Below are 22,505 nucleotides of genomic sequence, written 5' to 3' on the forward strand. Positions count from 1 at the left end.
TAAAAATTTGTAGATTGCTATCTATAAAACAGAGACATAGACCTATAAAGCAAAGTATGGATGTCATCAATGTAACAGGGACTTTACATTGATATTAGTAGTTTAGGGTCTAAACACCTGCATATAGGTTCCCTTTACAATAGTGATATTGAAAAAAAAAGTTTTAAGACAGCCCTAACAGCTCTATATATATTTAGAAGCAGATCTGTTACCATATCTTGCAAATATAAACAACATATATTAATAAAGTATGCAGGAACCAGGAGAAAACGTGGATTAAAACTGCGCTGCTGTAGATTAAAGAAGATCCAAATTGTTGGAAAAAAGATAGTGCTGTTTTATTCAACGCGTTTCGAAGTGGAACCTCACTTCATCCGGAAATGCACTGACTACCATGCAACACTTTTCAAAGTGAAACCCCAGTTCATCAGGAAATGCACTGAATACCATTCAACGCGTTTCAAAGTGAAACCCCACTTCATCAGGAAATGCACTGAATACCATTCAAAGCGTTTCGAAGTGAAACCTCACTTCTTCATCAGTAAATAGACCAAATACCTTTCAATACATTTCGTAGTGAAACCCCACTTCTTCATCAGGAAATGCACCAATTACCATTCCACACGTTTCGACGTGAAATCCCACTTCTTCATCTGGAAATGCATCGAATAACATTCAACGCATTTCAAAGTGAAACCCCACTTCAACAAATGCACTGAATACCATTCAATGTGTTTTGAAATGAAACCTCAGTTCATCGGGAAATGCACCGAATACCAGTCAACACGTTTCAAAGTGAAACCCTACTTCATCAGGAAATACATTGAATTCCAATCAACGCGTTTCGAAGTGAAACCCCTCTTCATCAGGTAATGCACAGAATACCATTTTGTGTGTTTCGGAGCGAAACCCCACTTCATCAGGAAATGCACCAAATACTATTCAATGTATTTCAAAGTGAAACCCCCCGTCTTTATCAGGAAATGCACCGAATACCATTCAATGCATTTCAAAGTGAAACACCACTTCATCAGTAAATGCAGGAATACCACTCAACGCATTTTGAAGTGAAACCCCACTTCATCAGAAAATGCACTGAATACCATTCAACATGTTTTAAAGTGAAACCCCACTTCATCAACAAATGCACTGAATACCATTCAATGTGATTAGAAATTAAACTCCAGTTCATCAAGAAATGCACCGAATACCAGTCAACGCGTTTCGAAGTGAAAATACACTTCTTTATCAGGAAATGCACCAAATACCATTCAATGCGTTTCAAAGTGAAACCCTACTTCTTTATCAAGAAAAAATGCACCGAATATCATTCAATGCGTTTCGAAGTGAAACTCCATTTCTTCATCAGGAAATGCATTGAATACCATTCAACATGTTTCAAAGTGAAACCCCACTTAATCAGGAAATGCACTGAATACTATTCAATGTATTTTGATGTGAAACCTGACATCTTTATCAGGAAATGCACCGAATACCATTCAACGGCATTCAAAGTGAAACCCTACTTCTTTATCAGGAAAAAAATGCACCGAACACCATTGAACGTGTTTTGAAGTGAAACTCCATTTCTTCATCAGGAAATGCACCAAATACCATTCTACGCATTTCAAAGTGAAACCCCACTTCATCAGGAAATGCACTGAACACCATTCAACTTGTTTCGATGTGAAACTCCTCTTCATCAGGAACTGCACAGAATACCATTCTACGCATTTCGGAGTGAAACCACACTTCATCAGGAAATGCACTGAATACCATTCAACTTGTTTCGATGTGAAACTCCTCTTCATCAGAAAATGCACAGAATACCTTTCAAAGTGAAACCACACTTCATCAGAAAATGCACAGAATACCTTTCAAACGTTTCAAAGTGAAACCCCACTTCAACAAATGCACTGAATACCATTAAATGTGTTTTGAAATGAAACCCCAGTTCATCAGGAAATGCACCGAATACCAGTCAACATGTTTCGAAGTAAAACCCTACTTCATCAAGAAATGCATTGAATTCCAATCAACACGTTTCGAAATGAAACCCCACTTCATCAGGAAATGCACGAAATACTATTCAATGTATTTCAAAGTGAAACCCAACTTCTTTATCAGGAAATGCACCAAATACCACTTAACGCGTTTCAAAGTGAAACCCTACTTCTTGATCAGGAAAAATGCACCGAATACCATTCAACGCGTTTCAAAGTGAAACACTTCATCAGTAAATGCAGGAATACCATTCGACGTGTTTCAAATTGAAACCCCACTTCATCAACAAATGCACTGAATACCATTCAATGTGTTTAGAAATGAAACCCCAGTTCATCAGGAAATGCACCGAATACCAGTCAACGCATTTCGAAGTGAAACTACACTTCATCAGGAAATGCATTAAACACCATTCAACGTGTTTCGAAGTGAAACCCCAACTTCATCAGGAAATGCACTGAATATCATTCAACGCTTTCAAAGTGAAACCCCACTTCTTTATCAGGAAATGCACCAAATACCATTTAACGCGTTTCAAAGTGAAACCCTACTTTACCAGGAAAAAAATGCACCGAATACCATTCAACGCGTTTCAAAGTGAAACTCCATTTCTTCATCAGGAAATGCACTGAATACCATTCAACGTGTTTCAAAGTGAAACCCCAGTTCATCAACAAATGCACTGAATACCATTCAATGTGTTTAATAATGAAACCCCAGTTCATCAGGAAATGCAACGAATACCATCCAACGCGTTTCGAAGTGAAACCCCAACTTCATCAGGAAATGCACTGAATACCATTCATCGCGTTTCAAAGTGAAACACTAATTCTTTATCAGGAAAAAATGCACCAAATACCATTCAACGCATTTCAAAGTTAAACTCCATTTCTTCATCAGGAAATGCACTGAATACCATTCAACGCGTTTCAAAGTGAAACACCACTTCATCAGTAAATGCAGGAATACCGCTCAGCGTATTTTGGAGTAAAACCCCACTTTATCAGGAAATGCACTGAACACCGTCCAACGCATTTCAAAGTGAAACCCCACTTACTCAGGAAATGCACCGAATACTATTCAATGTATTTCAAATTGAAACTCCACTTCTTTATCAGGAAATGCACCGAATACCATTCAAAGCATTTTGAAGTAAAACCCCACTTCATGAGGAAATGCACTGAATACTATTCAGTGTATTTCGAAGTGAAACTCCACTTCTTTATCAGGAAATGCACTGAATATCATTCAGTGGGTTTCGAAGTGAAACCCCACTTCATCAGGAAATGTACCAAATACAATTCAACGCGTTTTGAAGTGAATCCCCACTCCATAAGGAAATGCATTGAACACTATTCGGTGCATTTCCTGATGAAGAAGTGGGGTCTCTCTTCGAAACGCATTGAATAAGGCATCCCTATCTACTATCTGGCAATTTGGATGTTCTTTCACCTACAGCAGCGCAGTTTTAATCCACATACTGCAGCAGCTGTTTTTTATCTTTACTACTGGTTGTAGGTAACCCACCTTGTAAGGTGAGCACATTACCAATACAGTATTTCCCCTTGTATTTGGATAAGACCCTATTGTGTTTGTTTGTCCAAACCATTTCAGTATATATTAACAAAGACATTTTGATATTTGGACCTGATGAGGCTGCTAAACTTACTATGTAGAGCAATGTCTCAATGACTGTATAATCCAGCTGTAAAGGGCCTTCTAAAATGCTCATTTCAATATTAGGCAGCAACACTTTAACAACAACAAAAAAAAGATTACGCAGCCATTCTGATATGGATTTTCAAAGTAAGTGTGCCAGCTTCCTCAGGTCTAAGAGATCTATTTAATAATGGATGCAGTTTAAATGGTAAAATTTGGTGATGGATCGGGTTTAAATGCCTCCAAGGGGTAGAAACATCTGCATGGAACAGGTGTCAGGGGTGGTTATGAATAGCAAACAGCGCCACGCACCTCCGCAACCACTATTATAAGCTGAGGAGCTTGAAATAGGGGTGACCAGATGTAATATGGTCTACCATTTTCCAACAGGTCAAAAAAAAATTAGATTGCAAGCTCTTCTGCAAAACCAGATGTGTCTTCTGCAGCACTTTCCATAGGACTGTATATTAATATATGGCATGTTTAATGCTCTCCCTCTATTATAGGGTAGATGTATGGGATTCCAGCCACTATGAATGGCCTAAGGACACAAATAACACTAAAGGCTCTTCATTATTTGCGGTGTAGTACATGACCATGTGTTGTGCCTTGTCCACCGCTCTACGGAGTGATATCATTTTCTGCTGATACGAGTACAATCACACCCATGTATACCGTGGGGAGCCTTAGAGGTAAACACTTGACAGAGCCTCCGGGAATTAATGAAGACGAGCACAAACCTTGAAGAGCGTTTCATTTCTACACCGGCAAAAAGCAACCGACGCTTAATCTCATTTTGCATTCGGCCAGATTAACATCGGAGCAAATAATCTCCCTTATTTATTCCGGGCTGTGATTAAAAAGCGGCATAATTGATCGGCAATTATTGTCCTAGGGTTAAAATATAGCTGCCATTGCAATGGAAGTGGACGTAGTGAATAAACAAGGGGGGTGGGGAGATTAAAGGGTTAAAATGGATGAGGTAACCGGGGCGCCGAGCCTAAAATGGGGAGAAAAATAAAAAGGCAAGTGGTGGATAAATGAGACAAATCGACATATAAAGCAGCACTTGGCGTCGGTATGACATAGGAAAGACACAGGACAAAAGGAAAAAAGGGGGTTGGGTAGCTCACCGCTTTCTGCTGGGGCTGCCAAGGCCTTTTCTGGGTTGAAATACGACATGGAAACCACCAGGATAAAGAGGGGGTCCACTCTCAGCATCTTAGGGGGACAAATTCCGTGGTCTTGGAGAGATCACACTCTGCTAGAACATAAGATATAAGCACAGACAGTATGCAATGCACATCATGAATGCCGAGAGCATGCAGCCCCGAAAAGTCTAAGCCTCCTGCAGGATGAAACCCCCCAGGTCTGGACGCCATGCAGAGGATTTGGGCTTTTATGAATTATGTCAGTGTCCCTATTGTGCCTGACTGAAGTGATCACCATCATCATCATCATCACCATCATCACCATCACTATCATCCCTACCACCATCACCACTATGACCATCATCCCTACCACCATCACCAACATCATCCCTACCATCCTCACCACCATAATCACCATCACCATCCCTACCATCCTCACCACTATCACCATCATCCCTACCATCATCACCAACATCATCCTTACCATCATTACCCCTACCATCATCATCCCTACCATCACCAACATCATCCTTACCATCATCACTCCTACCATCATCATCATCATCAAAACCATCATCCTTACCATCATCCCCATCACCATCCCTACCATCATCACCATCATCCTTACCATCATCATCATCATCCTTACCATCATCCCCATCACCATCCCTACCATCATCATCATCATCCTTACCTTCATCACCAATATCATCCGTACCATCATCATTCCTACCCTCATCATCATCCCTACCATCATCATCACCCTCGGTCTTACCTGCTTCCCCATTGGTGTGATATCATTGCAGAACGGAGGGATCTAGGTCTCATGTCAAAAAATAAACTCCGCTTGTCTGAAGGAGAAAAAAAAATGCACACATGGAATACGGAGAAAAAAAACCTTCCCAGACGGAGGCAATGTGGCCAAGGGTGATGATATTGAGACACTACGGATGGTCTTGGCCGTCGGACACGGTGAAAAACAGGCTCTGTGCCGGGAATATGGACATGTCATGCAAAAGGGAAAAGAAACCGGGTATCAAATAAATATAATGAAGCGGAGATTGATATTTTTTTTTCAGCTGTGTATGTAGCAAGGGCCCCCTTCTATGTGATGGATAGGAGACCCTCCTATTGTCCCGCCTGCCTGCCTTTACAGATGGGGATAGTGATTGGCGCTCGGCTCTGTCTTTTAGGATCTCGGGTAGGGGAGATGCTGGAGAAGGGAGGGAGGAGGCTGTCGTCATGGAGACCGTGGTGCTAGCAGCCTCAGCAGCCCGCTCGCTCCGACGGGGAATCTGCAGAAGGGCTGAAGCTAATTTGGTGGAAAGGCAGAGCTGACTTACCCTCCATTGTGATGATGGCAGAGATCACTTACGGAGGCTAAAAAGCAAAAGGTTCTTCACGTCATTCCTCCACCTGACGGCCCTGCGCCCCTGCATGATGCCACGTCTACCACCATTACACCAAGCAGATGTGCGCTGCCTCAAATGCCTCTATGCAGATCTCATTTTTAGCTTTTATTTATTGTTTTGCTTATGGATTTTATGAGGGTTTTTTTCTGCATTGATGCTAGTGAGAAAAATACATAAAATTGAAAACAGCTCGTAAACAGCACATTTATGTTTATAGCAATAAATAAAAACATACATGTAAATAATCATCTGAAAATAAACACCGCCTAATCATATAAAAAGATGTATGTATACACTGAGGCTAGGACACTTGTTTTTATTTTATCATGATGTGATGAAAGATAGATTTTACCTTGCAGAAGGGGATTTTTATTATTCTGCCTATGGCCTCATTCACACCGTATTTCATCAGTATTCTTGATCAGTATTGCATCAGTATAAAAAATACTGATGAAATACTGATACAATACTGATCGAAATACTGATGAAATTCTGTACACAAATGCTGATGAAATACTGATCAAAATGCTGATGCAATACTGATCAAAATACTGATGAAATACTGATCAAAAATACTGATGCAATGCTGATGAAAATAATGGTTTAAATACTGATGGAATACTGACCAAATATACTGATAAAATACTGACCAAAATACTGATTAAATACTGATCAAAAATACTGATGCAATACTGAACAAAATACTGATAAAATTCCAATCAGTATTTCATCAGTATTTTGATCAGTATTGCATCAGCATTTTGATCACTATTTCATCAGTATTTTTGTACAGAATTTCATCAGTATTTTGATCAGTATTGTATCAGTATTTCATCAGTATTTTTTTATCAGTATTGCATCAGTAGTTCATCAGTATTTTTGATCACTATTTCATCAGTATTTTTTGATCAGTTTGTCATCAGTAATTTTGATCAGTATTTCATCAGTATTTTTGATCAGAATGTCACTATTAATTTTGATCAGTATTTCATCATTATTTTGGATCAGTATTTTATCAGCATTTTTGCTTAGTATTGCATCAGTAATTTTGATCAGTATTTAATCAGTATTTTTAATCAGTATTTCATCAGTATTTTTGATCAGTATTGCATCAGTAATTTTGATCTCTATTGCATTAGTAATTTTGATCAGTATTTCATCAGAATTTTTTATCAGTATTTTGATCAATATTTCATCAGTATTTTTTATCAGTATTGCATGAGTATTATTGATCAGTATTGCATCAGCATTTTTGAGCAGTATTTTTGATCAGTATTGCGTCAGTATTTTGATCAGTATTTCATCAGTATTTTTGATCAGTATTGCATGAGTATTATTGATCAGTATCAGTATTGCATCAGCATTTTTGATCAGTATTTTTGATCAGTATTGCATCAGTAACTTTGATCAGTATTTCATCAGTATTTTTAATCAGTATTGCATCAGTAATTTTGATCTCTATTGCATCAGTAATTTTGATCAGTATTTCATCAGTATTTTTTATCAGTATTTCATCAGTATTTTGATCAATATTTCATCAGTATTTTTTATCAGTATTGCATGAGTATTATTGATCAGTATTGCATCAGCATTTTTGCTCAGTATTTTTGATCAGTATTGCGTCAGTATTTTGATCAGTATTTCACCAGTATTATGATCAGTATTTCATCAGTATTTTGATCAGTATTACATTAGTGTTTTTGATCAGTATTTCATCAGTATTTTTGATCAGTATTGTTTCAGTAATTTTGCTCAGTATCTCAGCAGTATTTGGGTACGCTCACATGAGTGATGAAATCAAATGAGTGCAATGCGAGAAAATCTCGCATTGCACTTTGACCAATGTTCGTCAATGAGGGACAGCAGTTGGTCAGCTTTTCTCGCATGCTGCGATTTTCTGCTAGAGCCGAATCTCTCGCACCCATTAAGTGAATAGGTGCGAGAGATACATCGGACTGCACTCGGATGTTATCCCAGTGCAGTGCGATATATGGGCAGGTTGACAATGGAGGAGATGGGGGGATTAACCCCTCCCTCTCCTCTGCAGCACCCGCCCTCAGCTTCACAGCTGTGACCCGATTGCAAGATCCGGTTACAGTCGCATGACACTCGGCTCATGCTCGCAACAGAGCCTGAGCCGGGGGTCATTAGCATATCGCATCCGATGCTCTTGCATCGGATGCCATACGCTCGTGTGAGTCCAGCCTTTTGCTCAGTATTGCATCAGTAATTTTGCTCAGTATTGCATCAGTAATTTTGATCAGTATTTCATCAGTAATTTTGATCAGTATTTCATCAGAATTTTTGCTCAGTATTGCATCAGTAATTTTGATCAGTATTTCATCAGTATTTTGATTAGTATTTCACAGTATTTTTGATTAGTATGTCATCAGTATTTGCATGCCAAACCAGGAGCGTATCCAAAACACGGAATAGGTTTCAATCTTTCAGTTTTTCTCTGTACGTTTCACTCTTGGCTTTGGCATACAAACACTGATACATGTATATATTGTTGTGTGAATGATGCCTAAGGCCGGCTTCACACTTGCGATTAACTCGCACGAGTGCTATGCGAGAAATTCTCGCATTGCACTCGGACCAATGTTAGTCAATGAAGCAGCTCCCATCTGCTATTTTTTACTCACTCCAAATCGGACTGAGAAAAAAAATCGCAGCATGTTGCGTTTTGGTGAGTTTCTCGCGCGAGTCTCATCAATGCAAGTCTATGGGTGTGTAAAAAAAAAACACGGATATCACACAAACGGCACACACACCATCCTAGTGACATCCGTTTTTCTCAATAGGTTTCTAGCAAGTAGCAGAGAACACTGTAAGTGCTCCTGTACATAACAGTACATGAATAGCAGCTGCTGAGGGTGAAACTGATTGCACACTGACTGCACACTGACTGCACACTGACTGCACACTGATGAAATGTGAGAAGAAATCATCCGACTTTCTGGCATGAGAATCGGACCGATTTTACACTCGCAGGTGTGATTCCAGCCTTAAGCCTGATTTACATGGGACGACCGATCGTGCGATTTCACAATCGACCGTACCCGCCCCTGTCGTTTGTGCGTCACGGGCAATTGATTGCCCGTGGCGCACAAACTCGTTAACCCTCCATCACACGTACTTACCTCCCGGGCGACGTTGCTGTGGGCGGCGAACATCCACTTCCTGAAGGGGGAGGGATGTTCGGTGTCACAGCGACGTCACGTTGCAGCCGGCCAATAGAAGCGGAGGGGCGGAGATGAGCGGGATGTAAACATCCCGCACACCTCCTTCCTTCCACATAGCCCGCGGGAGCCGCGGGACACAGGTAAGCGATGTTCATCGTTCCTGTGGTGTCACACGGAGCGACGTGTGCTGCCACGGGAACGATGAACAACCAGCGCCATGTTTCATAAACGATTTTATGAAACCTAGCGACGAGTACACGACTCACGATTTGTGAGCGATACTGCGTCGCTCGGAGGTGTCACACAGGCCAACGTCGCAAGTGACGCCGGATGTGCGACACAAAAAACGTGACCCCGACGATCTATCGCACGATAGATCGTCTCGTGTAAAGCACCCTTAAGGGTGCGTGACCATCAATGAGTTATTTTCACTGCTTCACATATGCATTTTACAGTTCAAATAAAGTGGATGTAATTTATGGAAATCTCCTGCCCACTGTGCTTCTTTTTTTACGCTGCGTAAACTTATCTGCAGTGCATTTCTTCAATCCACAGCATGTCAATCTCTCTTGCAGGTACGCTGAGTTTTCTACGCAAAATTTCCCCATAGACTTGCATTACATGTGGAAACTCTGCAGGTGAAAGAAAACATGCGTTTTTAGTGCATCTCTGCAGCGTAAATGCATATAAAATGCATGCAATCCATACTCAATGATGTCAATACCAGGAAATATCAAAAACAAAGCATGACACATCAAACAAAGACAAAAGCCAAAGTCAAAAACGCAATACAAATGCTTGGTAGTAAAATGTGCACAAAAATGCAATGAAAAATGCAAGTAAACTAAGGTGCACAATTTCTGCAGTGTCAAAAACTCAATAAATACTGATGGTGGGATGCAGCCTTCTACTTTGTATTATTTTATAACCTACTAGACTTGGTGTGGATCGATTTGCAGAACCTGGTCCATTGGCCACTGCATGAGAAATACGAGGTCTGTGAATGGAAGCCCTGAAAACCGCCTCTTACCTGATGGCAACCGTGCTCTTCTTTTGATTATGTGGCCTGGTGTGACATCACATGTTCGTCACACTGCAACAATGACATCATCCCAGGTTTACTAATTAAAAGAGAAGCCATGGGTACCGTCAAGTGGGAGATGACTCTCGGGATTCCTGTCCAGCAGCTACAGATTACTGATGTGGGCAATGCACCAGGTCCTGCACAAAGTGATCACATCCCTCTCTATATTGTACCTGTCACGCTGTACTCTAAGATGTACAATAGCAGTACAGCGCAGTAATGTGAGAATGAGAGGATTCCTGAAACTATCTGAGAAGGTGGTTAGCTGGTAAACCACTAGGGGGCGTAAAAGTGGAGGAAACGTATGAGCAGGGAATTCCCTAGCAGAGGTAATACTAGTCAAGCCCACCAGATGGCAGTAGAATCGTCAGAAAGCCGTGTCACAACATGAGGTCTTGTAAGTACACAAGGGCAAAGTCTAAACGTAGTCAGAGGGAAGCAAATAGTCAGTAGCCAGGAAATCAGAGCCTAGAAGCGAGGGGGAGTGGGAAGACAAGACAGAATAAAGGTAAACAGATAAGGAACGAACAGGGAGACAGCGGGAGAGACACTGATGGAAACAGACAACAGAGGAGGTTAACAGGTCAGGTGAACACGGAGGTCAGGAGGGGGCAGGGCAGACAACAGGTCACTCAAGAGCAGAACACAGCAGAGCCAGAAATATCACTGGCGAAGTCCAAGAGAAGCAGTGCCCTAATAAAGCAGCCTGACCTCCAGAACGAGGCAGAAAGGATTAACCCCTAACGTGACCTGCATCAGAAGTGAAACTAAAAAAAAAGGCTCAGCTCCAGCTGAGCCAGGAGTCAATCATGACAGTACCCATTTTCCATGTATATGAGCAGTACTGTATAATAATACAATTTGAAATCTTATTTTTGCTGTAGCAAACATTTCATATGATTGCAATCGCCGGCTATGTCCTTAGGCAATATGTTAGTCACCTTGTTAGGTCTCTTTCACATGTTTCCAGCATGTGTGTCCGCGAGATCCACGGAGACATGTCTGTTTGTTTTTTCCAGGCAGCACAGATCACACAGACACATATAAGTCATTGGGTAAGTGAAACACATGTACAACACATTAATGACATCTGTAAGACATTTGTGTGCCATCCATGTGACATGGACCACAATTAAATTCATTCAAGAAATTACTTATTTTAATGTATTAAAAATGTGTGAAAATGATGGGAAATGGATCGATAGATAGATTCTACAGATATTAACTAAATAAAAAAATTATATAAAAAAACCTATGTGGGGTTCCCCCCATTTTTCATAACCAGCAAAGGTAAAGCAGACAGCTAGGGGCTGGTATTATCAGGCTGGGAAGGTCCATGGTTATTGGTCCCTCCCCAGCCTAAAAATATCAGCCCGCAGCTGTCCAAGAAGTGGCGCATCACAAGATGCTCTAATTCTGGCCCTTCGCTTCGGCTCTTCTAGATGGCCCTGGTGATGTGGCAATCGAGGTAATGGTATTGGGGTTGACATCAGCTCTGTAGTGTCCATATGCAGAGCTGGCATCAAACATTGGTGTTAAAAACAAAGAGGCGTCTCTCAGACACCTTCCATTACTAACAAAGTAATAAAATAGAAAAAGTCACACACAAACAAAAGAAGGGAATTTTGTTTACTTACCGTAAATTCCTTTTCTTCTAGCTCCAATTGGGAGACCCAGACAATTGGGTGTATAGCTTCTGCCTCCGGAGGCCACACAAAGTATTACACTTAAAAGTGTAAAGCCCCTCCCCTTCTGCCTATACACCCCCCGTGCCTCACGGGCTCCTCAGTTTTGGTGCAAAAGCAAGAAGGAGGAAAAGTTATAAATTGGTTTAAAGTAAATTCAATCCGAAGAAACTTCGGAGAACTGAAACCATTGAACATGAACAACATGTGTACACAAAGAACAACAGCCCGAAGGGAACAGGGGCGGGTACTGGGTCTCCCAATTGGAGCTAGAAGAAAAGGAATTTACGGTAAGTAAACAAAATTCCCTTCTTCTTTGTCGCTCCATTGGGAGACCCAGACAATTGGGACGTCCAAAAGCAGTCCCTGGGTGGGTAAAGTAAAACCTCGAAATAGAGCCGTAAAACGGCCCCTTCCTACAGGTGGGCAACCGCCGCCTGAAGGACTTGCCTACCTAGGCTGGCATCTGCCGAAGCATAGGTATGCACCTGATAGTGTTTCGTGAAAGTGTGCAGGCTCGACCAGGTAGCAGGAGATATCCTGATTGAGATGAAAGGGGGATACCACCTTAGGGAGAAATTCCGGAACCGGACGCAGAACCACCTTGTCCTGGTGAAACACCAGGAAAGGGGCTTTGCATGACAGCGCTGCTAGCTCAGACACTCTCCGAAGTGATGTGACTGCTACTAGGAAGGCCACTTTCTGCGAAAGGCGTGAGAGAGGAATATCCCTCATCGGCTCGAAAGGTGGTTTCTGAAGAGCCATCAGCACCCTGTTCAGATCCCAGGGTTCTAACGGCCGCTTGTAAGGAGGGACTATGTGACAAACCCCCTGCAGGAACGTGCGGACCTGTGGAAGTCTGGCTAGGCGCTTCTGAAAGAACACAGAGAGCGCTGAGACTTGTCCCTTAAGGGAGCCGAGCGACAAACCTTTTTCCAATCCGGATTGAAGGAAGGAAAGGAAAGTGGGCACGGCAAATGGCCAGGGAGAAAAACCCTGATCAGAGCACCAAGATAAGAATATCCTCCACGTCCTGTGGTAGATCTTGGCGGACGTTGGTTTCCTAGCCTGTCTCATAGTGGCAATGACCTCTTGAGATAACCCTGAAGACGCTAGGATCCAGGACTCAATGGCCACACAGTCAGGTTGAGGGCCGCAGAATTCAGATGGAAAAACGGTCCTTGAGACAGCAAGTCTGGTCGGTCTGGTAGTGCCCACGGTTGGCCCACCGTAAGATGCCACAGATCCGGGTACCACGACCTCCTCGGCCAGTCTGGAGCGACGAGGATGGCGCGACGGCAGTCGGACCTGATCTTGCGTAACACTCTGGGCAACAGTGCCAGAGGAGGAAACACATAAGGGAGTTGAAACTGCGACCAATCCTGAACTAAAGCGTCTGCCGCCAGAGCTCTGTGATCTTGAGACCGTGCCATGAATGTCGGGACCTTGTGGTTGTGCCGGGACGCCATTAGGTCGACGTCCGGCATCCCCCAGTGGCAACAGATCTCCTGAAACACGTCCGGGTGAAGGGACCATTCCCCTGCGTCCATGCCCTGGCGACTGAGAAAGTCTGCTTCCCAGTTTTCTACGCCCGGGATGCGAACTGCGGATATGGTGGAGGCTGTGGCTTCCACCCATAGCAGAATCCGCCGGACTTCCTGGAAGGCTTGCCGACTGCGTGTTCCGCCTTGGTGGTTGATGTAAGCCACCGCTGTGGAGTTGTCCGACTGAATTCGGATCTGCTTGCCTTCCAGCCACGGCTGGAACGCCTTTAGGGCAAGATACACTGCCCTTATCTCCAGAACATTGATCTGAAGGGAGGACTCTGGCTGAGTCCAAGTACCCTGAGCTCTGTGGTGGAGAAAGACCGCTCCCCACCCTGACAGGCTCGCGTCCGTCGTGACCACAGCCCAGGATGGGGGCAGGAAGGATTTCCCCTTCGACAGAGAAGTGGGAAGAAGCCACCACTGAAGGGAAGCCTTGGCTGCCCGAGACAGGGAGACGTTCCTGTCGAGGGACGTCGACTTCCTGTCCCATTTGCGGAGAATGTCCCATTGAAGTGGACGCAGATGAAACTGCGCAAAAGGAACTGCCTCCATTGCTGCTACCATCTTCCCTAGGAAGTGCATGAGGCGCCGCAAGGGGTGTGACTGGCCTTGAAGGAGAGATTGCACCCCTGTCTGCAGTGAACGCTGTTTGTCCAGCGGAAGTTTCACTATCGCTGAGAGAGTATGAAACTCCATGCCAAGATATGTCAGTGATTGGGTCGGTGTCAGATTTGACTTTGGAAAATTGATGATCCATCCGAAACTCTGGAGAGTCTCCAGAGCAATGCTCAGGCTGTGTTGGCATGCCACCTGAGAGGGTGCCTTGACAAGCAGATCGTCTAAGTAAGGGATCACCGAGTGTCCCTGAGAGTGCAGAACTGCTACTACTGTTGCCATGACCTTGGTGAAGACCCGTGGGGCTGTCGCCAAGCCAAAAGGCAGTGCCACGAACTGAAGGTGTTCGTCCCCTATGGCGAAACGCAGGAAGCGCTGATGCTCTGGAGCAATCGGTACGTGGAGATAAGCATCTTTGATGTCGATTGATGCTAGAAAATCTCCTTGGGACATTGAGGCGATGACGGAGCGGAGCGATTCCATCCGGAACCGCCTGGTTTTTACATGTTTGTTGAGCAGTTTTAGGTCCAGAACAGGACGGAAGGATCCGTCCTTTTTCGGCACCACGAACAAGTTGGAGTAAAAACCGTGACCCTGTTGCTGAAAAGGAACAGGGATCACCACTCCTTCTGCCTTCAGAGTGCACACCGCCTGAAGAAGAGCATCGGCTCGCTCGGGGGGCGGCGATGTTCTGAAGAACCGAGTCGGAGGACGAGAGTTGAACTCTATCCTGTAACCGTGAGACAGAATGTCTCTCACCCAACGGTCTTTTACCTGTGGCAGCCAGGCGTCGCAAAAGCGGGAAAGCCTGCCACCGACCGAGGATGCGGTTTGGGGAGGCCGAAAGTCATGAGGAGGCCGCTTTGGGAGCGGTTCCCCCGGCGGTCTTTTTAGGACGTGACTTAGACCGCCATGAATCGGAGTTCCTCTGATCCTTCTGAGGCCTTTTGGACGAGGAGAATTGAGACCTGCCCGCGGACCGAAAGGACCGAAACCTCGATTGTACCTTCCGTGGTTGAGGTCTGTTTGGTTTGGACTGGGGTAAGGATGAGTCCTTTCCCTTGGATTGTTTAATGATTTCATCCAATCGCTCACCAAACAGACGGTCGCCAGAAAATGGCAAACCGGTTAAGAACTTTTTGGAAGCAGAGTCTGCCTTCCATTCACGTAGCCACATGGCCCTGCGGACTGCCACCGAATTGGCGGATGCTACCGCCGTACGGCTCGCAGAGTCCAGGACAGCATTAATGGCGTAGGACGCAAACGCCGACGCCTGAGAGGTTAAGGACACCACTTGCGGAGCAGACGTACGTGTGACTGCATTAATCTGCGCATGACAAGCTGAGATAGCTTGGAGTGCCCATACAGCTGCGAATGCTGGAGCAAAAGACGCGCCGATAGCTTCATAGATGGATTTCAACCAGAGCTCCATCTGTCTGTCAGTGGCATCTTTGAGTGAAGCCCCATCTTCCACTGCAACTATGGATCTAGCCGCCAGTCTGGAGACTGGAGGATCCACCTTGGGACACTGAGCCCAGCCCTTGACAACGTCAGGGGGGAAGGGATAACGTGTATCCTTAAGGCGCTTGGAAAAACGCTTATCTGGACAAGCTCGGTGTTTCTGGACTGCCTCTCTGAAGTCAGAGTGATCCAGAAACGTACTCAATGTACGCTTGGGAAACCTGAAACGGAATTTCTCCTGCTGAGAAGCTGACTCCTCAATTGGAGGAGCTGGGGGAGAAATATCCAACACCTGATTGATGGTCGCTATAAGGTCATTCACTATGGCGTCACCTTCAGGTGTATCTAGGTTGAGAGCGGCATCAGGATCAGAATCCTGGTCTGCTACCTCCGCTTCATCATCCAGAGAGTCCTCCTGCTGAGACTCCGAACAGTGTGATGAAGTCGAGGGAATTTCCCAGCGAGCACGCTTAGGCGGCCTGGGACTGCGGTCCATGTCAGAGACCTCACCCTGGGACCCATGGTTCACCCCAGGAGCACTATGCAGCTCCAAATGAGGGGGGCCTGGGGTCAATGAATGAACAGTGCCCGGGGCCTGAGTTACCGGTCTGGACTGTAAGGCTTCTAGTATCCTAGCAGACCATTTATCCATACTCTCAGACAGTTTGTCAGCAAATACTGCAAACTCCGTCCCTGTCACCTGGACAGTGGTAGCAGGTGGTTCCACCTGGGCCACCAGCAGCAGAGGCTCCGGCTGAGTAAGTGCCACAGGGGCCGAGCATTGCACACAATGAGGATCGGTGGAACCTGCCGGTAGTATAGCCGCATATGAGGTACAGGTTGCAAAGTAAGCCTGTGCTTTGGCACCCTTGCTTTTTGCGGACGACATGCTGTTGTCTCCTCTGAGTACAATCCAGGAGGGTATATAGCCAAAAATCAACAGTGCGACCGTACAGTGTAAATGTATAGCATATAAGCATATATATATATGTACACTTCGGCACTCAGTGGGGCCAGCACCCAGGTGCTGCTTACCGACCGCTAAAAGCGGTTGTGTGATCACCAGATTCCCTTGCCTGGGCCTCCCAGAGCCGTGTTGTCTCTCCTCTCCAGCGTCAGAAGTGCTGACAGGAATGGCTGCCGGCGTTCTGTGGGGAGGAGGGGGCCGTGGGCGTGCCCTAGAAAGTGCGGCAATCTGATGCCCCACTGAGCTGAGTGAGGGGGGAGGAGGATACAGAGTATGCTCCAGCCCTCAGCGCTGACGTCCTGTGCAGCGTCCCGCCCTTCCCCTGACTGGCAGGCCTGGGGGCGGGAATATGCGATACTAGGCCGCAAAAGCCGGGGACTAAAGTTATAAGCGCGGCCGGCAAATAAGCGCGGCTGGCGCGGTAGTCCCCGGCGCACTAACACACCCAGCAGTGCTGCAGTGTGTATGGCACAAGCGCTCCATGCGCGGTCCCCCAGGGGGACACAGAGTACCTCACAGTAGCAGGGCCTTGTCCCTGACGATACCCGGCTCCTGTCCAGCAGATTCCCCAGGGGCTGTGGAGGGAGCACGGTCTCAGTGCCTGGAGACCGATTAGGATCCCACTTCACCCAGAGCCCATTAAGGGATGGGGAAGGAAAACAGCATGTGGCTCCTGCCTGTGTACCCGCAATGGGTACCTCAACCTTAACAGCACCGCCGACCAGAGTGGGGTGAGAAGGGAGCATGCTGGGGGCCCTGTTATGGGCCCTCTTTTCTTCCATCCGACATGGTCAGCAGCTGCTGCTGACCAAGATGTGGAGCTATGCGTGGATGTCAGCCTCCTTCGCACAAAGCATGAAAACTGAGGAGCCCGTGAGGCACGGGGGGTGTATAGGCAGAAGGGGAGGGGCTTTACACTTTTAAGTGTAATACTTTGTGTGGCCTCCGGAGGCAGAAGCTATACACCCAATTGTCTGGGTCTCCCAATGGAGCGACAAAGAAATCCTATATTAAGATAAACACTCACCAAAACATTCCCTTTTTCCCCACATTATTAAAAAAAATTCACACAGGTACGCAGTAGTCTAGCAAATCTGCTGAAGTCCCCTGAATCCATTGTAGACTACAAATGGAATCCTGAAAAACCCACAAACATACAAACTGTGATGCCAGTCACTACTTACGGGTAGTACGAATGGGAGAGTAGTCAGATAAGCCTGAGTCAGGTACCAGGAGGATATGTACTGGAGTAAACAGAGGCATAGTCAAGTCACGATCTGGGGTCAGGATTCCAGGAAGACAGGTAATAAATACAGGGAGTAAACTGAGACGTGGTCAGGTAACAGTCCGAGGTCAAAATACCAGGAGGTAGCATCAAGAACAGAGAGCGGGCAGAGGGATGTCAAACAACAGTCCAGAGTAAGGAAACAAAGATCAGAACACAAAGGTATACATGGATACCATGCAATCTTGCCACATGATTGATGAACAACCTGGAAAGTGTTTCAGCATTAGGTAACATTGATAACAGAACAAAGTGAGCTTGTTTACTAAATCTGTCAACCACCGCCCAAATAATGGTCTTCCCACCAGACACAGGTAAATCAGTAATGAAAATCATGGACAGATGGGTCAATGGGCTTTCCGGAATTTGCAATGAAGCCAATTTCCTGGCTGGCCGGCTATGACATACTTTAACACGTGTGTAATTTTCACAAAATACAATATCTATGACATCATTATGCAAGGAGGACCACCAGTAGAGTCTGGAAATAGCCTTTTGGGTAGCTGCGACCCCAGGGTGAGCACTCAACACAGAGGTGTGAAATTCCTGCAGCAGACGTAACCTCAGGTACACAGGAACAAATATCTCGGACTCTGGGGTAGTAGAAGGTGCCAAGGACTGTGTATCATAGATTTCTGCTTTCAACTCTGATGACACCATGGCAACTACAATACCCTGCGGAAGAATAGAGGATGGAGGTTCTGGAGAAGATACGGAATCCAGACTATGTAGCAAAGTGTCAGCCCCAGCACCTGGTCAGTGGAACGGGCCACAGGCGCTTGCCGCGCTCCTAGTGATCCCTGGGATCCCCCTTCTTCCTAAGAACCAGGGCCAAGCCGCTTCAGCTCCAAGCCACGGGTCCCTTGTTCTTTCATGTCCTCTCTCCCTTGTCTGCTGTTGCCTGTCCGCAGGTCTAGGCTCAACTCCCTGTGTTGTTGCTCCTCTCTACCCCTGATGGTGCCCCGCCTCCTGGGTTGCCGAACTAGTGGGCAGGAGGTCCCATACCTCCTGATGGCCGCCCCCAGCACCTCCCCTAGCCCAGTCCTGGAGGGAGGGCAGCTAACTGTGTGTTGTATGAATTGTGCTGTGCACCGGTGAATGACCCAGTCTTACCCGGGATGAATAAGACACCTCGGCTGAGGTGCAATACTCTGTAGCGACTGAAGCCTCAAGGGCGCCACATAGGCGGGCAGCAAGAAAAGGCAAAAAAAGCTGCTGGATCAGGATCAGGAAAGCAAAGTGTCAGACATTACATGTCTCACAATGCTAATGCAGATTCTCAGGGAGATCTGTCTGGCCTATAGAGCTTATAACCTATACAGCTCATTTACATATTGAGAATAATGGGTGTTTCTCTAGAATAAGACATCAGATTGCAGTTATCAAAGTATAATTTTATTTGCGTTTCTATGACCTACATTTCCATATAGATGGCTTAGGCTGGTTGATCATACTAACAGATTCCCTTTAAGAATGTTTTTGGAGAGTGGGAGGAAATGGAGAGCACCTGTATTCTGTACTGTGTGAATACAGAGATACAAATGTGCTGGACAGAGTATTTTTATATTGCGTACATAAAGTGATGTGTGTGTGATATAATAACATAACCTTTAACAAAGGCATCACTGTCGCTGTGTGAACAAAGTCCTAAAAGCAAGAAGAAACTCAATTGATCAAGCCGAAGTAATGATTGTGACACAGTAGTTTGCTGTATAAATAACAAAAAAGCTACTAACGAGTGATGAGTGAACCCGAACTGTAATGGTCGGGATCCGTATCAGATACCTATTGTCCGTGCATGGACCCCAAACACTGATTTCTCAGGGAAGTCCATGTTACTGTTCGGGTTCTGCCACCCGGATTATGATAGAAATTTAAATAAAAAGGCAAAATAAGGAATAAAGCAGGTCAGTTATACTTACCGACTTTCCCCGCAGCTGTATCACCGCTTCCGGGTCTTCTCATACTTATTCACTGCTTCCCCCGCCCTCCGACAATACTGATTTCTGTGATTGGTTGTAGTCAGACTGTGCCCCCACTCTGTGACAGCATCTGTGATTGGTTGGAATCACACACGCTTGTCTGTGTCCCTATAGTGTAAGAGATTCAAATTTGGTGCTGAAATTTATACACCAAATTCTTGCACCAAGTCTGCATCTTCTATCAAAAACGCATCAATATCGCATCAAAACCGCATAGCGTTTAGATGCATTTTTTTGCCAGAAGATTCCGATATCGTGCAGGAATTTAGTGTATACATTTCAGCACCAAATCTGCATCTCCTGGCAAAAAAAACTGCAGTTTTCTGCCAGGAGAAGCAGGTCTCATTGAACTGAATGAGTTCCCCTGAAGTGAGGTCACTGAGTTCAAGGAGGTCATCTGAGGTTAGTAAACCTAGAGTCACAGATGGGATACCGTGGGAACTTCCAGCTGTAACTGCAGATAAACTGAGTGAGATCACCACTCACAGCTAGAAGCTCAGTCAGTCAGTCTTTGACTGAAAACACGGAGGGCAGTCACGTTCTCTAATGTGCCCTTACTTAGCAGAGCCATGATTGTCGTGGGACCTCATGTTTATTATGTCAGAACTAAGTGTTTAGGATTAATAAATTGGAGAAAGAGGGTGAGTTTTAATTGTATTTTATGTCAAATAAAGGATTTTTTCAGTGTTTGTTTTTATTTCTTTGCAGTTACAATATTAGCAATGGCCGGGGGTTGTCTCAGACGCTCTCCATTACTAATCTAGGACTTAGTAGCAGCTATAAGCTGTCATTAACCCCTTATATTAGCACGATTGCCACCGCACCAGAGCGATCGAGATGAGCTAGTTTTGGGTGGCTGCAGACTGCTATTTTTAGGCTGGAGAGGTAATAACCATGGGCCTCCCGAGCCTGGGAATTCCAGCCCCCAGCTGTCAGCTTTGTCATGGCTGGATATCAAAATAGGAGGGATGCACGTTGTTTTTTTATTATTTATTTAAATAATTTTTAAAAAGCCTACATAGCAAAGATAAGAGCATGTCTGGGGTCTGCAGCCTGTTGCCTTCTGTTGCCTTCTGCTTTATCTGTACTGGGTATCACAATACTCGGTAACTATAACGGTCCTGTTTTATTCCTTATTTTCTTTCTTTTTCCTTTCTTTTTTATTATCCAGGTGGCTGAATCCCAATAGTTACATGGATTTCCCTGAGAACTCTGTTGTGGGTCCGTGCACGGATACTAGGTATCCGGAATGGACCCCAAACTTTACAGATTAGGTTCACCCATCACGAATAGTAATTATTATGATATAGTAGTTTGCTGTATAACTGAGAGTTCATCCTTTAAGTGAACTTGACAGTGATACTACCACTGCATAAAAAGAGGTTGAGACAGATAGGCATATTTCATAATTTTCTATATTGCCCTATTACAAAGCCATCTCCAGAGCTGTTGTGCTAATATACTGGTTTTGTTTATATGCAAATTATTTTGCAAGTGCACTGATGGATATATAAGTGCACTTGCAGTCTATGAATCCTCCTTGTTCGTGCTGCCCTCTACTTCTTGATTGTCAGTAGAGACTATATAACATCACCTCTGTTCTCTACTGTCAATTTTGAAGCTAGAACGGCACCAGTAGGGAGAAGCATTGGCTGCAAGTGCACTGATGGATATATAAGTGCACTTGTGTAGCGCCCCACGAGGCAGGTATTTTAACCTACTCATTGCCGGGCCGGGGGTGCAGATCCTCTGCGTCGTCACTGGGTGGCTTGGCCCGGTTCCGTTGCCCCGAGGCGTACAGGAAGGAGGATTGGAGGGTGGTAAGGAGGACGGAGGTAGTAGTCGGGGGTTTAGGAAAGTCTTTTAAGGTGATCGTGATGCCACCTGTTGTACATGGCCAGGGATGAGGGCCGCCGCTGCAGGGTCTCTCACCGGGGCAGATGTTAAATGCAGCCAGGATGGTGTCGCTCCCCACAGGAAGAGCGGGATTACCCCGGGAGGATGGCAGGGTTTGGTGGTAGTCCCCATTGGCGCTGCAGCGCAGGGCGTCGGCACCGGTAAAGGAGAAGCAGAGACAAAGGCAGCGGTTCCAGGTGTTTTTACTCACAAGTCTTTCAGACGCTGCCCGAGGTACCGTTCTCCACCACGATGGGCTCCAGCCGATCCTGGATCCGTGAAAGGTCAAGTCCGGTGTGTGTGTGCCTGTGAGCTCTCTCCTCCTTTTATGTGCTAAGTATCGGACTCCCATGGCGTGAAGCATTTGAGGGTCCCGGTGTCAGTAAAGTGTGTCCCGTTCTGTATGCTGATTTTGCGGTTCCGTTATGGGGCCAGTCCTCAACCCTGGATCCTATGTGCCATTTGCTGCAAACTCATGGTTTGGTTCGGTGATTTTCTGTAGCCAAACTCTGCGACCCTTGCAGAATTGGTAACCCTTGCAAAGTTGGTAGACAACATGAAGTATATGTGCC

General features: G+C 45.2%; 1 protein-coding gene across 3 annotated transcripts in view; it reads right to left on the bottom strand.

Annotated features, from left to right (window-relative positions):
• LMTK3 (lemur tyrosine kinase 3) overlaps nucleotides 1-5,945 on the bottom strand; it is a 124,386-nt gene extending 118,441 nt beyond the window's left edge. For 2 of the 3 annotated variants that reach the window (XM_075328639.1, XM_075328637.1), the window contains exons 1-2: nucleotides 5,590-5,945; nucleotides 4,797-4,927 (exon numbers count right to left, since the gene is read on the bottom strand). In XM_075328639.1, the coding sequence (XP_075184754.1) occupies nucleotides 4,797-4,884 (88 nt within the window). In that variant the 5' untranslated portion in view covers nucleotides 4,885-4,927; nucleotides 5,590-5,945. The remainder of the gene's footprint in view (nucleotides 1-4,796; nucleotides 4,928-5,589) is intronic. The other variant, XM_075328638.1, reaches the window with a different exon arrangement.
• Nucleotides 5,946-22,505: the final 16,560 nt, after the last annotated feature.

The sequence above is a fragment of the Anomaloglossus baeobatrachus genome, chromosome 11, assembly GCF_048569485.1.
Source record: "Anomaloglossus baeobatrachus isolate aAnoBae1 chromosome 11, aAnoBae1.hap1, whole genome shotgun sequence".
NCBI classification, from domain to species: Eukaryota; Metazoa; Chordata; class Amphibia; order Anura; family Aromobatidae; genus Anomaloglossus; species Anomaloglossus baeobatrachus.